Source organism: Oenanthe melanoleuca, chromosome 3 (assembly GCF_029582105.1).
Source record: "Oenanthe melanoleuca isolate GR-GAL-2019-014 chromosome 3, OMel1.0, whole genome shotgun sequence".
Lineage (NCBI taxonomy): Eukaryota > Metazoa > Chordata > Aves > Passeriformes > Muscicapidae > Oenanthe > Oenanthe melanoleuca.
In genome coordinates, this window is record NC_079336.1 from 107,215,961 (window position 1) to 107,228,587 (window position 12,627).

At 47.6% G+C, this 12,627-nt stretch overlaps 1 protein-coding gene across 1 annotated transcript in view; it reads left to right on the plus strand.

Moving 5' to 3' along the window:
- Window positions 1–8,030: 8,030 nt before the first annotated feature.
- Window positions 8,031–12,627, plus strand: part of SLC1A4 (solute carrier family 1 member 4) — a 33,746-nt gene continuing 29,149 nt past the window's right edge. Inside the window, exon 1 of the mRNA XM_056487115.1 lies at window positions 8,031–8,628. Within this exon, the coding sequence (XP_056343090.1) occupies window positions 8,084–8,628 (545 nt within the window). The 5' untranslated portion in view covers window positions 8,031–8,083. The remainder of the gene's footprint in view (window positions 8,629–12,627) is intronic.

The window sequence follows — 12,627 nt, forward strand, 5'->3', positions numbered from 1 at the left end:
TCATCCCGCAGAAACCCTTGATGGGCTGGAGGTTTCCCTGATGTGTCTGTACAGCTCCCACTCCTACAGGGTTTACAGGGAGGGAGTGCACCAAGCCCTAAAACAAAATAATTATGGGCACAGCAATCTCAGGGGATCAGCTTCACCTTAAAGAGCAAAGGGGACAGCCTGTCCTGTAGGAGTCATTGCTCCGGGGCTTTGCTCCTTGGATGGGTTCCCCTTGGCTAGGGTTTGTCTCACAGGCACTCATCCCAAACAACAGCAAGGAGATAAAAAGCTAAGGCGGGGTAAGAGCAGGCAGGAAAGGAAGGCAAGAAACTGGGACACAGAAAGCAGGAGACAGCTCTCAGGTTTGCCAGAACAGGTAGCTGCTGATTCTGGGCAAGATATTCCTACTGGAAAGCTTCCTAGCCCCAGCTTCTTGTGTGCACAGCCCCTGCACAAGCAGCCAGACTGGAAAGGGTCAGCATTGCTCCCTGCTGAGCAGCACGGCTGAGAACAGCCACATTTGCTACCTACAGTTCCCACACGAAAAACTCCTCAGCTGTAACCCAGCTTCTGCCACCATGCAGACAGCTATTTACAGGATTTCAATGGGTAGGGCCAAAACGACTCCATGTCCAGAACTGCCAAAAGAAGGAGGTGGGGGTCTTTGCAAAGGGCTTTAATAATCTCTCTGTTGCTCTGGCTGGCAGTTTTCGGCATGCATCCCACATTCTTCAGCAACCCTTTCCTTAGCAATGAATAGGCTTTTAGCACACTCTCATAATGGTTTCTTTTCCTGTGGCACTCAGAAAAAACTTTCAGTCTGCTCCAGCAGCCTGCTCTGCTGCCTCTCCTCATCCACCAGAAAGATGTGGTGGCTCTGCTCAGCATATCTATCCTCTGCTGCCAATAGAGCCGTTCTGTCACCTCTGAAAAAAGGTGGCGTGTGAGCAAGCGGTGGAGAGTGGCTTTGCCTCTCTTCACTTTTCTCAAAGCTCCTTTGCAACTGGGGGTAACAAGGCTGAATTAGGACCTCTTCACCCACCCCCAAGAAGCACACGTGTCCCACAGATCAGCAGCCCTGGTGCAGGATCAGGGGCTTCACCCTGGGGCTGAATCCCTACTCCGTGGCTGCACTGTGCCAGAGGTGATCTGCACTCCCTGATGCAGGAGGTCCTAGCTCTAACCTCAGGCAGATGGAAAGTTGACACTCCTCCTGCCTTGTTTTTCTCATCTTAAATTCCCACTGGGCTATTACTCCAAAACCTGCAGTAACAGGACTGTTACACTGCCACAGTGCTGTGTACTCTGCACTACACAGGTGTGTTGTTTGTTTTGTTTCGCCTGGTTTTGATAATGATGCTGCTTTATTAGGGAGCTAAAATTGCTTCAGTTCAGGTGAGTAAAAGGGCCTTTGGAGCTCCCAGCAGGTATCTCACATACCTGCAATAACCTAGGCAGCTTTGAAAATTGTACAGTAGATAAAGTAAACTCAGATTCTCAAAGGCTTTAAGATCACTGAGAACTACAAACCCTAGAAAAACATCAAGTACCTATGTACTTTCCTAGGTCCAGCTAAGAAATGTGTCTGAAACTGTGGGCTTTAGCAGCAAAAAGCTCATTTTCCATGATGCAAATGTTGGGAGGAAAGGGACAGAGTAGCAATGCAACACCCTGCTGTGACTTTGAACTTTGGGGTTATTTTCATACTAACCTGAAGGCTCATCACACACGTTTCTATATTTCGCCTTTCTTTTGAGTATGCATTCACCATTTTCGTCACCATTTTTCAGTAAACATAAAGGTTAAGTTTTATCTGAGTACATTGGCACATGCACTGGGAGATGTGTCTCTACTTGATTCCATCCACCCATCCCTCATTAACAGCACTTGATTCCAACATGCAATTCCACTGAATATTTTGCTGAAGGGTGGAAATCTCATAGGAAGTGTATTTCTGTGAGTTTCACAAAAGTAGGCAGGCTGGCTGAAGAGAGACCTCTTCTGAGGAGCTGCCTGAGGTTACCTCTGAGCAGAAATTCAAGGACTGACAGCCTCAGAGACCTACAGTCTTATTAGACTCACGAGTCTAATAACGTCTCCTGCGCCAGAATGCCAAATTCTCTTCTTCATGAAGGAGGGAATTGCACTTGGTGACTGAACAGCAGCTTTGGAGGACAGAAGCAAAAGGCTGTAACACCTTCTTAAATCTGTATCTCACAGACTGTAGCAAACACAGAGATTTTTAGTGGATGCAGTCCTGGTAGCCACCTCCACCAGGAGAGGTGCAGAGGGTGACAGCAGCATGCAGTGAGCTCTGCAGAAGACTACTTCCACTTCTCTGGGAAAGAGATGATGGGGTTAAAAAAACATGGCAGACAAATTTCCAGGTGGAAAAATAATGGAAGGCTTTTAAATCAAAGGACCACATGTTGGATACCTGGAAAGTATTCTCTGAAAATATCACATTCTTGCTTTGTTTGCCCTTATGTTCTTTTCTAGTTACTTCTCAGGGATGTGTTTGGTCCCCATGTTGGCTCCCACAGCTCATTGGTGTGGCCACTGTCACATCTTGCAGTGAGCTGAAGGCATGGGAAGACAGCCTTACAGTGGGCAAAGGACAGCTGCCTGGTCCCCTATGTTCCTTGGCAGAAGCTTTGTCATTCTTGTTCACTGTCATCCCAGTTTACTGTCACCCATAATCAGGGATACAGTATTCATTGTCATACTGTAATCAGGGATAAAATATGTAGGGATAGAGATTCCCCTTGTTGTTTCTAGCCACTGAATCACAATCAATGTTCAGAAATTGCTCACACTTTTTTTCCCCCCCAATGTAGCTTTTTATAGCATATTCCATACAACTGATGTAAATCAATGCACGCTCTGCTTGCGTGCGGATCCTTGAATGCCAGGCAAACCTTCAAATGTCCAATTTACCCACCTCCTGCCGGTGACAGGGCACTTTATCAACCCACTACCATGGGAGAAATCAGCAGGCACTTGGAGCATTTTCAAGCTCTTCATTCAAGCATGTTTCCCATGGCTGAGACACTCCGGTCGCTTCCCTCGCTTCTTCAGTAGCAAAGCTTCACTGCAAGGGGAGATCACACAGCTTGTTTTCAGATCAGCCCAGCTTGTTTTGAAAAGCCTGACCCTGAATTTCCTCCACCAGCTAGAGGGAATGTCCCCTGCTAGGACAGGTTGTCACTTATCCAAGATCTTGAATGTCTGTGCTTGTTCTTGCCCTTTTTTCCTACTTTTCCCTACTTTTTCTTGCTTTAAACTCAAAGAAAAACCTCAGAGAGAGGTTATAAATGAGAAAATTCTGCTATTCTTGGGGGGTGATTGTTTTTTCTTCATGCTTTTGTATTATGATGGTTTTGAAAAAGGGAATCACACAGTTTAAAAATTACTCCTGCTTCAGTATAAATTTATTTCCAGAGCTATCAAAGGATTCTTAGAGTAAACAAGGTATGTGTGTGTGGGTATTATTTTATATTTTTCATCTTCTTTCTGGTAAAACTGCATGTGCCTTTGAAGGATAAAGTTAAATATTTACCCTAAGTCAACCATGCCTGTCTGCAGAGTTTATATTTTGTTGGAGTTTGGGCAAGCAAGTGGTATTTGCAAAATTCCTTGCCTGCCTCTGCTATTAGAAAATGCATTTACAGACGACTTTTTTTTTCCTACTCAGAATATCTTTGACCAGGTGTGAGCTCTTACCCAGGCTGGAGAAATGCTGAATCAACATGTGACACTGTGATAGGATTGTGTTTGGGATTGTGTTATTTCAGTTGGTGGCCAGGAACCTAAATGAAGCAGGACCAGAACAATATTCTTTGGCTCTGTCATCACAGGAGGCCAGGAGGTTTCCTTCTGTGGTTTCAGATGTCTTGAAATCTGTCTCATTCTGGTAAATCAAGGTAACATGATTGCATGGGTGGCTGGTCCTGCATCCAGCTTGCAATGAGGTGAGCAGGCCAGGGGCACTGGGAAGAGCCGAGGAACACATCTCATGTTCTCCCAGATGCAGGCAGAAAGGTTTTCTGCAATGGGGCTGGAGTCTGTTCAAATTGCTTGGCATCCCAGGCCCAACAAATTCTTCTTGCCAAACTAAAGTCTGCATACCAAGAAAGTACTCTAGGTCTTCCTGCCTCAGCTCTCGTGCTGTGGATTTTCTGAGGACTTATTTTGCTCAGTAGAAAACAAGATCTCTCCCACGTGCTCTTCATGAATCCTCCTCAGAAAAAGGCCACACTGTAATACAGCCCCTTAGGACACTGAAGGCTGCCCAGCACATCTCCATGGGATATTTGGGAGCACCTTTCTTCAAGCTTCTCTTCAAAAACATGACTATGAAATGCAACTCCTTCCTGCCCTCTTCCCTTTCATCTTGTTCCCTCCTCCCCACCATGCCTTTGAGGCATCAGTCTTCAAGCTACTTCAAATCAAAGCAGTTGCAGGAGATGACTTATCTTGCAGCCTGCTGATGTTTCTATTTGGTCTCCCAAGAACAGAGAGCAAACAGCAGCTAGACCCAAGGAAAAAGCTGCAGACAACCTTGCCAGTCTTAGGAAGAGGGACATAGCAGCAGGAAGACGGGGGGGAAGTGGAGCTGGCACAATGAGTGCTCTCTGCACTCCTGCTGCTATGTAAATTTGCAGGAAATGTGGCCTGAGGGCTACTCTAACCTGTGCCAAGTGCTGAGACTTGTATATATCAGGTGAGAGACTCAGGGAGCTACATACAGCTCTTTGAGGGCCTTCCTCTCCTCCCCTAGCAAAGAAATTCAAATCTGATTTCTTCCAGTCTTTGTGCTGACCTTCCGCAAAATGGAAAATAATCACCTCTGTTTTCTAGGGACATTAAAATCCTACATTTCCAGGAGGCAACAGCTAGATTACATAGGTCCTATTATAAGCATCCATCTACACTGATGTGCAGGTGAAACATAGAAGGGAAGGACCTGGTTCCCTTACAGCCATTAAGATTTTTTCATTCCCTCCGCTGAGACCGGAATTTCAAACACCTACCATCAAAAACTGGTATTAAGTTGAATCTGACTAGAAAACAGCATGACATCTTCCTTCCTGGGTCAGTGGTGAAAACTATATTGGCTGTTTTTTTCACTGAAAGCAAAAGGATTTTTAAAATTTTTATTTAAAAGTAACTGGATTGTTTTTTCTGTTTGTTTTGTTGCCTGTTCATGATCCCTCTGCTGATTTCTGGAGGGAGCACCCTAGCCCTATGAAGGTGAAAGCCACTTAAGCCAAAAAAAGAATCTTCAAGTTGCAATAGGGAAAGCCAAAATCCCTAATTTAGAAGCACTAGTGGGGTGGACATTGGAAGCATGCAGACTCACTCACTGGAAAGCTCCCAAGATCTACAAGCGCTGAAATGAAAACATGACACAATGGATCAGTCAATGATTACTACTGAATAAGCCAGCAGGCTTCAGGGTTAATCACTGCAGCCATCCATGAACTCTCACAGGGTAGAAAAACAGTTAGCTTTGGCTAGAACATCTTTGGGATGATGTCCATTTGTATGGTGGGAGGTTCACGTGCTCTGTTGTCTTCTGGTTGGCAAAAGCATTGTCACCTAGAGATATGTCAAGAGAGGAAGGACAACTGTTTGGATCAGCAGTTGAATAAAAAAATCAAGAGGGGCAGGAAAAAGGAAGGGGAAATTGGGGGTAATTCTCATGGTGCCATTAACCAGGAAGCTTGACACCAGCATCCCTATGTCAAAGTGTTTGTTTTGAAGGGTTGGCTATCACCAAGCAACCTCAGCATGGGTTAAAGAACTTCCACTGGGATCTGTGGTTCTGCTCTGAATAAGGTCAGTCTCACAAGGACATGGGGGATACTCCCAGAGAGAAGGAGTCTACTGTCATATGGTGGAAAAGGTTCTGTGTTGGTTCTTGCATACATGTGCCACTATCAATGAGTTTTCTGATTTAATATATTATTCTTGTTCCCACTTCTCTGAATTTCTCCCTTTGCTTTCAGTTTTTACAAGGGAACAGCATTTATGCTTGTGTTTTGGTTTTAGAATATTTTTTCAACTGAAACAAGCTGAAAAAGTTGAACTGAAACAAGATTTCAATATTTTTACATTTAATTTATAATTTTCTGTTGTAGTTTTTTTTTCTGCTTTTCTCTTCCCTTTTCACAGGTAAATGGAAAGAAAAAAGGTTGAGATCAGGAAAGAATGGCAGGAAAAAATGCAAGGAATAAATGAAGCATGACATTTTCACAAGGAACACTCTGAAAATATTAATTAAAAACCATTTTAGAAATGCTTCTGATGGAGAAAGAAGCAATTACGTTGGACAGCAATTTGCTTATTGTTTACAAACTTTTTTGCAGAAAAAAAATCAAACCAAATTTTAAAATATCTACATAATTTTTTGTTCCTTTTGAGGTTTATAGAATTGAATGTCTTTTAAAGTGTTTGCAGACACTTGTTTTCCTGTTTAGTCTCTGCTTCCTATCTCTCCTGATTTGATGGGACATTGATTCACAGACTTCCACAAACCAAGTGTTACTCAAAGGGAAAGTTATTAGGGAAAAAAATACAAAATCAATAAGAATGTGCTGGTATTGTGAGTCTAATTTCAGTGCAAGAGAGAATTTTCATCAAGCTCTGAACTGGGTGGTGGTGGACACAACTGCTTGTCAGTAGTGTTGTTACCTATTTGCACACAGACAATTCCCAGGAGCTCCAGCCATGGTATAACGATCTTCAGGTCTATCCATGAGATTGGAAAACAGAAAAGTCTTAATAAATTGGGATTATTGTCCCATCACACCCTGTCAGTCTCTTTAATTAGCACAGTCTACTTGAAAAGCAGATGTGTGGCTGGTTGTTTTCACAGTGTGTTTTCTGCTAGGCTGTGCTTTGCTGATGTCAAGGGAATGAACTGAAATTGAGCCCCTGACTGAGTCCAAACACCAGCTGGAGCTCCTGGAAGTGCTCTTGTGAGCAAACATGACAGCGGTGTACCCATGAGGCTCTTGTGGCTTGAAAGCACCAAGTGCCCTTTATCAGCCCCGTGTATTGTCACAGACATTGTCTGCTCCTCTGGCAGCGTGGTGAGACATGGGTTTCCTCAAGGAAGGGTGCTCAGGGTCCCCCGTGTCCACATCACCCTGGACCCTCTGAATGGCTTCGACAGTGTGGGCAGGGGACACAACACAACCTGTCCTGGTGCCGAGGATGGCTCCTGCCTCCATGAGATGTCCTGGAGAAGAAAGGGGGACACTGAGAGCACATGTGAACCCCGCCGATGGGGACAATGTGTGAGTTGTGAAAACACCGAGGGAGTCTGAATGGACATGTGAGCTGTGGGAACACTGATGGGGATGTGTGCAAACCATGGGGACACTGAGAGGGACATTTGTGACCCATGGGGACACGGGTGAGCCACGGGCACACTAATGGGACGTGATTGAACGGCGAGAACATGGAGGGGGACATTTGCTGTAGGGACACTGAGGGGGCATGTGTGACCTGTGGGGACACTGCAGGGGTGTGTATGAACCATGATGTTACTGAGGGGGGACACTGAGGGGACGTGATTGAGGGGACACGTGTGACCTATGGGGACACTACGGCGGTGTGTATGAACAATGGGGATACTGAGGGGGGACAATGGAGGAACAAGTGTGAGCCACAGGGACAGCAAGGTGGGCGCTGTGGCTTGTTGGCTCTGAAGGTAACAAGCTTGTAAGCCGCCACATGAAGGTGGACTTGTTTGCTCTGTGACACCGATGGGGATGTGTGTAAACCGTGGGGAGACACGCGTGACCTCCAGGACACGGCGGGGACACTGAGGGTGCCCTGAGGACACGGAGCGGCCTCCCACCACCCGAGCCCAGGCTGGGGCCGCAGGTCAGCGCGGGCCTGAGGGCGGCGATGGCGCGGAGCCAACCCGGGCCGGGGCGGGCCGGGGCGGGCCGGAGGCACCGCGCTCCCTCCCCCGGGCGGGGCCGGCGCCGCTCCCGGGCCTGGCCGGGGCGGGGCCGCCGCTCAGTTCGTTCCTAGAGCGCCGCGCGGTAGCGGCACACGCGGAGCTGGGGTTCGGCGCAGCATGGAGGAGGCGGCGGCGGCGGCACCGGCACCAGCGGGTGAGGGCAAGGCGGGCCATGGCCGGAATGGGCACGCCGAGGGCCCGGCGGCGGAGGAGCAGCGGGGCGGCGGGGCCCGGCTGCGGGGCTGCCGCGGGTTCCTGCGGCGCAACGCGCTGGTGCTGCTGACGGTGTCGGGGGTGGTGGCCGGCGTGGCGCTGGGGGCCGCCGTGCGCGGCGCGGCGCTGGGCCCGGCGCAGGTCGCCTACCTGGCCTTCCCCGGGGAGCTGCTGCTGCGGATGCTGCGCATGGTGATCCTGCCGCTCGTGGTTTGCAGCCTGGTGTCGGGCGCCGCCAGCCTGGACACCCGCTCGCTCGGCCGCCTGGGCGGCATCGCGCTCGCCTATTTCCTGGGCACCACGCTGCTCGCCTCCGGCCTCGCCGTCGCCCTCGGCTTCATCGTCCGCCCCGGCGCCGGCGCTTCCGCGCTCAACACCCAGCTGGGGCTGTCGGACGCGCTGCCCACGAAGAGCAAGGAGACCGTGGACTCCTTTCTCGACCTCGTCAGGTGAGGCCGCCCCGCTCCCCTCCTTCCCCCGCCCCCCGCTGCTGGAGGATGATGACAGACCCGCCAGTGTTGCACGCTGCAGCCGGGGCCGAGGAGCCCGCCTCCTCCTTCTCAGCCTCCTTCATCTTCTTATCTTCCTGCAACTTCTCATATTCCTGCATCGTCCCCTCATTTTTCTCCTTCTCTTCAGCCTCCTTCTTTATCTCCTTCATCCTACCATCCTCCTCACCCTAATCCTGGCTTCTCCAAGAAGCACGGCTCTCTGCCCAAGTACCCGCAGCCCGGTCAGGTGTGTAGGGCTTCGTGGTGCTCTGCTTCTCCCTGCTTTGCTTTTAATTTTGCCTGGCTGGCTGCAAGGATGAGTCAAGGCTTGCTCAGAGTTCTGGGTGCCTAGGCCCGTTTGTGGTTCTGCCTGGAGGGAGAGCGGCTGGGTGCTGGCTGCAGGGCAGGCTTTGCCTGGCACCTTCCCCTGCCCTGCTACCTGCTGTTGCCTGTCTCCTGCAGGCAGGGCAGGGCTGGGCACCTCTTTTCATCCCTCACACACACCCTTTTGTTTAATTCTCCAACACTTTACCCAGTCTCCTCACCTAAATGCCTACCTGCCTCTTAGAGTGCCCTCCCATAAATGTGGACATGGAAACGCAGCCCTGTAGTTCCATGGAAGATATACTCTAAACATCATGCAGTGTGAGGATGCTCTGTAGGTTCACGAGCTTCCCCTCCTACTTCTGTATCTTCCAAAGACAAGACTTGCATTCCCCAAATGTATCTGGAAACAAGGCTTCCACTTCTAATCAGATGATAGTGTTTTAGTGTATCTTTACACCTTGCAAAGTTGCAAACTTCACCTCTTCTGTTTTTCTCAAAGCCCCTGTCTTGTTGAGATCTGTCTGGTTTTTAAAATAAGATAGGAATACATAGAGAAATGAGGCAGGCAGTGCTTTGACTATTGGGCTTCCAACTGCATTTCCTTGTGCTTTGCACCCAGGTACAACACAAGAAAAAGGGAGGTGACCTGTGTCACAGTGAAGTGGCTGGAAAGTCGAGCTTAGTGGATATCCTGATAATTACAGAGCTGAGTGGTTTGTTTTTTGGTTTTTTGGTGGTATTTTTTTTTTTATTTTGTTTGCTTTGATTCTATGAGTCCAGTTTTTCAGCAGAGATACATTTTTGCTCTGTCGGGACAAGTGAATGCAGCAGCAATGATAAAAAGGCTTTCTAAAAAAAATCCCAAACCCAGAACTGTATTTACAAATTCAGGTTAATGTCCTTTTCTCCCCCTGAGACAAGTATGTTCCCTTTGGATAGAAAGTAAGTCCGGTTTGTTCTATTGGCAGCCATGTAGTCAGTGTCCTCAGCTCACCTCTCCCTCTCTTAAGAACCAACAATTAAGGACCTTTCTTAAAGACCAGCAATTCCTGACAGCATGTTAAGAAAGAATAGCAGGACAATGGGAGTAGATACTCTGGCTATGGTGGTGGTATGTTGCTGAATGGAGGGGAAGGAGGTGAAGGAAACTTGCTGAAAAAAGGAGTGGACACACCTGGGAGAGTTGGGAAGATGCCTGTAGTGGTGGCTGCCCCAGTGCATCCTGGCATGGCTGCTGCACCTGGTGTTACATCCCTGTGTCACCTGGTAGCATGGATTAGGATGGAGTTGAGGAACAGGCTGGGGATGTTCCAGTGATCTCCAGGCTGTGGGTAATATCTAAAGTTCAAAGCAGATAGCTGCTTCTTGGTCTGGTCTGTAAATGCAGGTGTAGCATTCATCTTCAAAGGGGTTATGATGGTGATGGGATTGGATCCCTAATTCCAAAGTAGGGCTCATAATGATGAGACTTGGGTAAAGCATGGGGGTTGCAAAGGAATTTCCTTCTAGGAGATGAGGGGACAGGATCTGCTCCCAATGTATGCATGAGGGGCTGTGAACAGAGCTTTTTCTTGGAATACCAGGGAAGGGCTGTTGCAGCCGTACTGTTGGGCAGTGACATCAATGACAGTGAAATCCAGTCCAGAAAAGTTGTGTTTGGACACAGCCATCACTAAAACTTTCAGTCCTAGCACAAATCCCTGACAGACTGAGGGATGGAGAGAGTATATTATTTTCAGGAAATAAGATCTCTCTGCCACGTCATGTTAATTTTTTTAACTGTTCTTGAAAATGTGGATGTTTTGGTTTGAGCACTGAACTTGGTCCCTGCTGTGTTGGAACTTAGTAGAGTAACCTCATCTTGAGATGAGCCTTGATTCTGTAGGGCCTGGAGGGTTGAAATGATTGCTTTTTGTGTGGGTGGGTCTTGCAGCATCCTGCTCTTTGCTTCTCGTTTGGCTGTGAAACTTTCTATTAGATGCAGGAAAACTCTGTTTTCAGTTGTGGCACAAGACTGACTGTGTCCTTCAAGCTTCACTGCTGCTTGGTTTCAGAGAAAAGGTAAAATTGAGTTGCAGATGGGTAAACTGAGTCCCTCTACAGCACTGAAAACCAATGTAAAATCTTACCCAAGGAAGAAACAGTGAAGAGGAAATCACAGCTGTGTGTCACTATTTGGTTCTGCAGATCACTTCTGCCTTTAAGAAATATATTCAGTAATGACCAAAGATGTTGCTTTTCATTGTTGCAATGATGACTGGAGGCCAGATTCCAGTTCTTGCTTTTCCTTTTTAAAGTCTAAAGCTTCCCCACAAGCGTGTATCTAGGCATGGAGAAATGATCTCTGGAAAAAAGATTTATCTTGTGCTTTGGTATCAAATGAATGATGACTCACTGGTGAGCCCAAAGACTGTCTCTGTTTCATTTTGTCTGTTGCCCATAACCTACAGGTCTAATTTGTCTGGTTGGAGGTGCTGGAGCACCCTCCTGGTTTCCCTTCTGGCAAGTGCTGAGGCAAGCAAGCCTTGAGTATGTCTAGTCAGGGCTTAGGCACACTGTCCTCTGCCCCAGGACATGGGGTGGGGACAGCAGAGCTGTCATAAAGTGTTTTTGTACCCTGCAGCAGGGATGCTGGTGGCTCTTCTAGTTCCAGGTCTGTCATGTGGGCAGCTCCTCGGAGCTTCCTGAAGAGGAGCATGGCCAAAGGCAGTGGTCATGGGAGAGGATTCAGCAAGAGTTCACAGCTACTTCCACAAGGCTGATGGCTTTGAAAAAAGCACCCAGAAAGTGGGGTATTCCCTGAACTCAAGGTAGGATCTTAGAATTCCTTAAGTCTGTCAGCAGAAGATGAGGGGAGTAAAGGAAAATTTTAGAATTTGAGTTTTACTGAATTTATTTGGCGGAGAAGACAAAGCAACAGAGAATAAAGAGAGCTGGTGAGCTTGATTGTGAAGTGTTTGGCAGCTGGAGGAAGGGGCTGGCTAGGATGTGGTGGGCTCTGGGGCTCAGCCCCCACCTGAGAAGGTGACACTGTAGAGAGTCTGCTTGTGCCTTGCATGTAACCAGGGAGAGAGAGTACCAAGGATGGGATTCCAACCACCTGCTCACACAGGCCACCTGCAGCTTGTTGGAAAGCAGCTGGAACAGCAGGATGAAGTGTTTTGCAAGAATCTATTGATTTGTTAACACTTCCGTTGGGCAATTGTCACGACTGAATGTTTCAATAAGGTCAGAGTTTTGTTGTAGCTCTAATTTATATTTGTTGATTCAACAAAATTGAGCAGTTTCACAGGAACCTATTGATCCTGTCAAAATTTCCGTCAGTGGGTGATTGTGGCATTTCATTTCAGTGAGGTCAATGTTTTGCTGTCATTTTATACAGAGGACTTAAGTAGAAAATCTCGCTCATCAGAAAAAGGAACATTTCAACAGAGTATTTTACAATTTTTTTTTTTTTTTTTTGGTGGAAAAAAGGATCTGAGACAGGCTTTCTTTGCCCAATTTTGGGATTGAAAACATGTTTTGCAACTGTGGAATTTGCTTTGGGGAAGGGAATTCTGTTTTTAATCCAACCCTAGCTGTAACAATCTGGGAAGGGAAGGAGGTAATCCCTTTTTTTATTTTATAGGA